Consider the following 8,685-nt stretch of genomic DNA (forward strand, 5'->3'; position numbering starts at 1 on the left):
CTCTTAGTTGTTACGTCATAATTCATCGCGGAAGCACTGGCGTTCCTCGTCACCGACTTCAGACGAGGAAATGATGAGGGCTAGTGGCGCAAACCCTACCGCCGACATCAATGTGACATCTCTTGTTTATCACGCCGAGGGGGGGGGGGGGCGTTAATGGCCTTGGCTAAAAAAGGGGGTCTTTGCTCGCTTATATGGGATAGCATTGTGATTGTAAATAATGTGAAGTGATAGTAGGATGGGGCATGCGGTCGGTGGAATGCACGTTGAACGCAGCGAAGCTCCCAGAGACGAGCTTTTCTACTCACATGCAAAAGAGCGACAACTAGGCTTATAAGTCAAATAAAAGCCACCTGTTTGGTTGGGCTACTAGCTTATAAGCGTGGAAAGCCTGCTAAAATCCCAACCAAATACCGCCACAAACTGTGTTGCATCACGCAAGTAGACATGGCTGGCTATTTATTGTGATTATTAATTGGGCTTCTCATGATGCATCTTAAGTGACCGAGTTGTTTAATAGTAGCTATATATATTGATGACTAATTGCATATTGTGTTCTTGCTATAATCAGATAAAAGATCCTGCTCTCTAGTATATAATGTATAATATGCTTTAGGTGCAAAATTTTATAGATGGATTTGAGGACTAACTAGAAACAACAGGAGGAAGGCATGATTATAAATGTCCAAACACTCCCTACTATTACAAGTCTAACATTTCGTAATACAACAACAACAACAAAGCCTTTAGTCCCAAACAAATTGGGGTAGGCTAGAGGTGAAACCCATAAGATCTCGCAACCAACTCATGGCTCTGGCACATGGATAGCAAGCTTCCACGCACCCCTGTCCATAGCTAGCTCTTTGGTGATACTCCAATCCTTCAGGTCTCTCTTAACGGACTCCTCTCATGTCAAATTCGGTCGACCCCGCCCTCTCTTGACATTCTCCGCACGCTTTAGCCGTCCGCTATGCACTGGAGCTTCTGGAGGCCTGCGCTGAATATGCCCAAACCATCTCAGACGATGTTGGACAAGCTTCTCCTCAATTGGTGCTACCCCAACTCTATCTCATATATCATCATTCCGGACTCGATCCTTCCTCTTGTGGCCACACATCCATCTCAACATACGCATCTCCGTCACACCTAACTGTTGAACATGTCGCCTTTTAGTCGGCCAACACTCCGCGCCATACAACATTGCGGGTCGAACCGCCGTCCTGTAGAACTTGCCTTTTAGCTTTTGTGGCACTCTCTTGTCACAGAGAATGCCAGAAGCTTGGCACCACTTCATCCATCCGGCTTTGATTCGATGGTTCACATCTTCATCAATACCCCCATCCTCCTGCAACATTGACCCCACATACCGAAAGGTGTCCTTTCGAGGTACTACCTGGCCATCAAGGCTAACCTCCTCCTCCTCACACCTAGTAGTACTGAAACCGCACATCATGTACTCGGTTTTAGTTCTACTAAGCCTAAACCCTTTCGATTCCAAGGTTCGTCTCCATAACTCTAACTTCCTATTTACCCCCGTCCGACTATCGTCAACTAGCACCACATCATCCGCAAAGAGCATACACCATGGGATATCTCCTTGTATATCCCTTGTGACCTCATCCATCACCAATGCAAAAAGATAAGGGCTCAAAGTTGACCCCTAATGCAGTCCTATCTTAATCGGGAAGTCATCGGTGTCGACATCACTTGTTCGAACACTTGTCACAACATTATCGTACATGTCCTTGATGAGGGTAATGTACTTTGCCGGGACTTTGTGTTTCTCCAAGGCCCACCACATGACATTCCGTGGTATCTTATCATAGGCCTTCTCCAAGTCAATGAACACCATATGCAAGTCCTTCTTTTGCTCCCTATATCTCTCCATAAGTTGTCGTACCAAGAAAATGGCTTCCATGGTCGACCTCCCAGGCATGAAACCAAACTGATTTTTGGTCACGCTTGTCATTATTCTTAAGCGGTGCTCAATGACTCTCTCCCATAGCTTCATTGTATGGCTCATCAGCTTAATTCCACGGTAATTAGTACAACTCTGAACATCCCCCTTTGTTCTTGAAGATTGGTACTAATATACTCCGTCTCCATTCTTCTGGCATCTTGTTTGTCCGAAAAATGAGGTTGAAAAGCTTGGTTAGCCATACTATCGCTATGTCCCCAAGACCTTTCCACACCTCAATGGGGATACAATCAGGGCCCATCGCCTTGCCTCCTTTCATCCTTTTTAAAGCCTCCTTTACCTCAGACTCCTGGATACGCCGCACAAAACGCATGCTGGTCTCATCAAAGGAGTCGTCCAGTTCAATGGTAGAACTCTCATTCTCCCCATTAAACAGCTTGTCGAAGTACTCCCGCCATCTATGCTTAATCTCCTCGTCCTTCACCAGGAGTTGGCCTGCTCCGTCCTTGATGCATTTGACTTGGCCAATATCCCTCGTCTTCCTCTCTCAGATCTTAGACATCTTATAGATGTCCCTCTCACCTTCCTCCGTGCCTAACCGTTGGTAGAGGTCCTCATATGCCCGACCCCTTGCTTCACCAACAGCTCGCTTTGCGGCCTTCTTCGCCATCTTGTACTTCTCTATGTTGTCTGCACTCCTATCCAGGTATAGGCGTCTGAAGCAATCTTTCTTCTCTTTAATCGCCTTCTGGACATCATCATTCCACCACCAGGTATCTTTATCTTCGCTTCTCCTTCCCCTGGACACTCCAAACTCCTCCGAGGCCACCTTATGAATGCAAGTCGCCATCTTCATCCACACATTATCCGCATCCCCTCCTTCCTCCCAAGGGCCCTCCTTAATGACCCTCTCCTTGAACACCTGAGCTACCTCCCCTTTGAGCTTCCACCACTTCATTCTAGCGACTTCGGCACGCTTATCCCGCTGGACACGAATCCGAAAGCGGAAGTCAGCAACCACCAGCTTATGCTGGGGTACAACACTCTCTCCAGGTATCACCTTACAGTCTAGGCACGCACGCCTATCTTCTCTTCTCGAGAGGATAAAATCAATCTGGCTAGAGTGTTGGCCACTACTAAAAGTCACCAGATGTGATTCTCTCTTTCTAAAGAGGGTGTTAGCTACAATCATGTTGTAGGCTAGAGCAAAGCTTAAGACACCTTCTCCTTCTTGATTCCTGATGCCATAGCCAAAGCCCCCATGCGCCCCTTCAAAACCTGTGTTAGATGTACCCACGTGGCCATTGAGGTCTCCTCCTGTGAAGAGCTTCTCACCAATCGGTACACTCCTAACCATGTCTTCCAAGCCTTCCCAGAACTCCCTCTTGGTGTTCTCATTGTGGCCTACTTGCGGGGCATACGCGCTGATAACATTGAGAACCAAGTCCTCAACTACCAGCTTGACCAGGATAATCCGATCCCCACGTCTCTTGACGTCTACCACTCCATACTTGAGGCTCTTGTTGATCAAGATGCCTACGCCATTTCTATTTGCAGCCGTCCCCGTGTACCACAGCTTGAAGCCGGTATCCTCCACCTTCTTCGCCTTCTGTCCTCTCCATTTGGTTTCTTGGACGCAAAGGATATCAACACCTCTCCTCACCGCTGCATCAACTAGCTCCCGAAGCTTCCCTGTCAGAGACCCTACGTTCCAGTTACCTAAGCGAATCCTCCTAGGCTCGGCTAGCTTCCTTACCCTTCGCACTCGTCGAGTCAAATGCGAAGACCCTTGCTCATTTTCCATTACATCTGGGCGCTGATGTAGCGCGCCACTAAGGATGCGACGACCCGATCCTCGCTCACTTGCCACCGTATCCGAATCAAGATACGGCGCGCCACTTGGGGGGTGACGGCCCGGCCCTTGCCCATTTTCCACCACACCCGGGTTCCGATGTGGTGCGTCGCTGAGAGGGTTACGCCCCAACAAGTCTAACATTTCGTAATACACATATTTAATGTTGCCTCACCCCATGTTACGCTTTTGTGTAAAACAGGACCTGTTGATTAGTGATTTAGTTGCTCCTTGTTGAACTTTGTTTTGTTTCTTACACATTTAGGTAGGTTCTATGACATAAACTACAGATATGATTTGGCTTCAGATCTAGCATTACTAGTGTGTGATTACGATGGATATGAGGTTTGCTTAGTTGATATGCTAGCTCCCAGCTCATGTTTGAAGAAATCAACGAGCTTTAGAAGTATTGATAACCTACGTGAGTTTAGGTTGGTCTTCGGTGCAATTAATGGTTGTATGCATTGGAAAAATATGAACATGTGTTACCAAATAATCGTAGGATTCATGGTTGTTACCTCATAATTCTTCTCACCAGGTAGTCATTTCCTCATATGTACACCAGATTGATAAATGTTGCATTCATAGTAATGTTCTACTAATTAAGTATAATTATTATTTATGAACTTGTAGGAAGATTGCAGCTTTGATTTCGATAATGCCATTGGTGGTTGCTACTTGCTACTTTTACCACACTCATAAAGTCGGTATGCCGGATCGGTGTTCTACGTGAAATTAATGTGCACATTCTGCCAGTTCAGATTTTAGAAGTGTGGAAATACAAATATGTCAGGTTTTGTTCTATATGTTTCCTTTAGTTATTCTCTTTATCTCAGTACCATTGTTTGTTTCACCATGTTGATGTGATTTTTTTAGGAAACTTACCATGAATTATTTTGTACCAGCCAAACATGCTCAATGATACCTTGTTTGTAAGATGATAGAAGCTTAGCACTATGTACCATGCATCTTGCCATGACTTGCAACATCTATTTAACTCATATTTGGTTGTGTTCCTAATAATGTAGAAGAATCTTATTGTTGTTGAGACAACAATTGGTTGAGATACTAATATCCCTTACATTCATCTTTATCAATAAATTCACAAATATTCATCCAATCTGATTAACAAACATAAAACGAGAAACGTTTATGCCAATTGACAATCATTTGTGTATGAGGCCTGTGTTAAAGAAAATTGGTGCTCCAAAAAAAGGTTTTTTACTCTTTGCCTTTTTTCCAAGAAACAACATATGTCTTTTCGTCGTTAACATTGCAAGCATATAAAATCCATGAATAGACACAATGTCAAAAAAATCAGGTTTTTTTATTTAGTTTAACATTTTTATACTAAAATATGTCTTCCTGGTTATATACACTTGACTTCATATATATTGCAGGAAATATGCAATGCACGTGTGATTAAATGTTTGGAGTGTGGTGCTTATTTCCTCATTCTATAATTTCCTTTGCTAATTTTCTCCCAGAGATTGGATCGGATTTAAGGTGTATCCAGGTTGATCGTTGAACTTGGTGTCTCTTTGTGTAACATCAGCTTTCAGAAGTTGAAGAAAATGGAAGGCCGTCTGTGTGTGTGGTGGTGGTGGTGGTGTGTGTGTGTGGGGGGGAGGGGCGGGGGGGGGGGGGGGGGGGGGGTATCGCATTCTTTTGGTGTTACCACTATTTCCAATTCTGTCAAATTGTATTGTTGAAACAGATCGGCAAAAAATCATGTAGATAATTAATTGTCTCAACACGTGACCAGCCTAATATCTCTTAACTTGATTTCCGTTACTTGCATAATGTATGTATAATTATAATATTTTTGTTAAATTAGTAATATATATGTTCATAATGTATGTATGATTATAATAATTCAAAGTATACGCATAAATATAAGAAAAAACAGAAAATAAATATTAAAAAAAGATGAATGAACCACATTAGCAATCAAAGCATAGGTTTTCTGCCTTGGAGAAAACATGTATTGTCAGGTGTGGCTGCCTGGGCTGGGCCTGGCATATCTTGTGAAGGTGAGAGGAGCCACTCATTTACTAATGGCGAGATATATTCGCGCCCTAGCTTTTCCCGGGAGCTCCCTTTTCGCCGGAGCTATAACTCGCTTGTAGCAAGAATTATGTTCCCCTCACGTGAAGCTTTTCCATGTCCGCTACAGTACCGGTCCGGCCCACTTTTTCGTTTCTTCACTGTCGTTGTGCTTCGCCCCTTCGCCTGTTTTTTTTTCTATTTGGGTTGCCTATTTTTTTTTGGTTCTTTCTTGATTTTCTTTAGTTTTTCTTCGGTTTTTTCCTTTTTCTTTTCCCTAGTTTCTTTGTTTCTTCATCGTTTTTTCTTTTTCGTTTTTCTTTTACATTTTTCTCTGGTTTTCTTTGTTTTCTTTGGTTTTCATTGTGTTCAACGGTTTTCATTGTGTTCAACGGTTTTCATTGGTTTTTTAATTTTATTCTCTTCAAAAAATGCCTAAATTATTTACATATAATGTACATTTTTCATATATCAAAAATATTATAATATATATTGATATTTTCATACACGTGTACATTTTTTTATACATATGAAACTATATTTTTATATATGTTCTACATTTTAAAAGTATACGGTTAACTTTTTTTAAATGTGTGTATTTGGTTGTCTACATTTTACGTATACATGAAGAAAGAAATTATTCACCATTAACTAATTTAAATATATTATTTTACATTTTTATATATAATAATTAACATTTTTTCAAATACATGTTTTTATGTCTACTTTGTGCCATACACAATGTACTCCCTCTGTCTCTAAATATCTTCTTTCTAGAGATTTCAATGTGGACTACATACAAATGCATATAGACATATTTTAGAGTGTAGATTCACTCGTTTTGCTCTGTATGTAGTTCATATTAAAATCTCTAAAAAAGACTTATATTTGGGAACGGACGGAGTACATTTTTTGTATATGCTTTAAATTTTCAAATAAGTGATTAACATTTTTTGAAACACATGTCTTTGAACATTGTTGTTCGAATATGTGTTAAAAATACAAATACATGTTGGATTTTTTAATTGCTATCAAATATTTTGTTTTCCTCTATTTCTTCACCGGTTTCCTTCAGTCTTCTATTTTTCTTTTTTTTCACCGGTTTTATTTGTTTATTTCCCTTTTTTCCCTTTTTTTACTTTTTTTTCGTCTATCTTTATTTTTTTCTTATTTTTCATAGGTTTTGTTTTTGCTTTTTTCTTTCATAGCGTTTCCCATTATGGACGCTTCTGGGGGCGAGGCTCTCCTAGGTCTCGCAATAATAAGCAAGACATAAAAGCGCAAGGTTTTTTTTTGAGATAGACATAAAAGCGCAAGAAGAAGGAGCATAAGATCATGTATCTGGTCCGGCCCACATTGGTAGACAGGCAGGGATATTGTTGGTTACGTTTAGGGTGGCTTCTCGGGCCCGTGGGCCGGTTGCCATGCCCGGCTCTGTTTACCCTTCCTGCATATGTATGCCATGCATCCGAATTTGTGTTCTCCCCGGCCCCACAAACCCCAAAAAAGAGCCGGCGCCAACTTCCCTGCCGTCTCTTCTCATCTATATATTCGAGCGCCGCGTCTCCCACCCATCGACCAATCGCTCGATCTATAGACCTAGTTCGACAGGAGCGATCTGCACACACGCGCGTAGGAGATCGATCGAGATGGCAACCAGCAGCAGCGGCAACACGACGGTGACTCTCCGCAGCTCGGACGGCGAGGAGTTCGTGGTCCAGGCGGACACGATCGCGGCGGCGTCGGTGCTGATCAAGAACATGCTGGAGGAAGGCTGCGCCGCCGGCGCGATCCCGCTGACCCAGGTGACGGGCCGCATCCTGGCCCGCGTCGTCGACTACTGCAACCGCCACTACGCCGACGCCGACGCGGCCGCGTACGTCGTGAAGACCACCTTCTCGTCGGGCGACCCCGACCTGGATCGGTTCGACACCGACTTCGTCAGCGGCGTCGACCAGGACACGCTCTTCGACCTCCTCCTCGCCGCCAACTACCTCGAGGTGCAGGGCCTCCTTGACCTGGCGTGCAAGACGGTGGCCGACCAGATGAGGGGCAAGACGGTCGAGGGCATGCGCGCGCACTTCAACATCCTCAACGACTACACCAAGGAGGAGGAGGCCCAGGTCCGCAGCGAAGTTGCATGGGCCTTCGAATGAGTAGACGCCTAGACGGACACGCATCGTCACTGCCTTCACAGGCATGGGCCTTCGAGTAGACGTACGGGCAAATCACTGGCCATCACTTTTCTTTTTCTTTGGGGGATTTGCTGCTGCCATAAACTAGCATTGATAGTTCTTATACACATTTAATGGGAGCGCTTATATGTCAGTCACCTGAAATAAAAATTTATTTCCCCATAAGCGATTTTCTGGTTTGCCTGAAAAGTTTATTGTTTGCTTATGTGAATACTGCATGCCAAGAGAAATCAGGTAACGGGGGCTTCTATTTAGATATGCTAGATCAACACTACTCACCTGTTGAAGACACGAGATGATGGGTAAAGGGCCAAAGGTTGGGGAAAAAAAAGCTTGGAACATGTGTTTTTCTTCTCCCTAATTGATCTGATATTCTTTAAAAAACGTTTATCCGATATTAGAAACCGAAAGATTGTACCCTTCTTTTGTTTATTTATGGGGAAACACTTATCATCAACCGACGGATAACTGGGCTGCGTCCGTCACCTTCGCTGCATGACACGCGTCCCGCATACCATCCTTCAATAAACTCGCTTTTGCAACAGGAGCTATGCTTTCGAAACATATGCAGTGTTGCAATATTCTATGACGGGTCTACGTTTTACAACAAAACTTCTCTTGTGAATTATTTCTGCAACAAGACCTCAGTTGCAAAAAAAAATTACAACAAAATC

General features: G+C 43.3%; 1 protein-coding gene across 1 annotated transcript; it reads left to right on the forward strand.

Moving 5' to 3' along the window:
* The first annotated feature begins 7,138 nt into the window (after positions 1-7,138).
* Positions 7,139-8,156, forward strand: LOC123073992 (SKP1-like protein 4). Its single transcript, XM_044496959.1, has one exon. It carries the CDS (start codon positions 7,241-7,243, stop codon positions 7,970-7,972), a length of 732 nt encoding a protein of 243 aa, XP_044352894.1. The 5' UTR covers positions 7,139-7,240; the 3' UTR covers positions 7,973-8,156.
* The last annotated feature ends 529 nt before the right edge of the window (positions 8,157-8,685 follow it).

This window comes from Triticum aestivum, chromosome 3D (assembly GCF_018294505.1).
Source record: "Triticum aestivum cultivar Chinese Spring chromosome 3D, IWGSC CS RefSeq v2.1, whole genome shotgun sequence".
Classification (NCBI taxonomy): domain Eukaryota; kingdom Viridiplantae; phylum Streptophyta; class Magnoliopsida; order Poales; family Poaceae; genus Triticum; species Triticum aestivum.

What these genes read in the sequence shown, in the direction of transcription:
- LOC123073992 (XM_044496959.1), top strand. Translation starts at nt 7,241, where the DNA reads ATGCCCGGCTCTGTTTACCCTTCCTGCATATGTATGCCATGCATCCGA.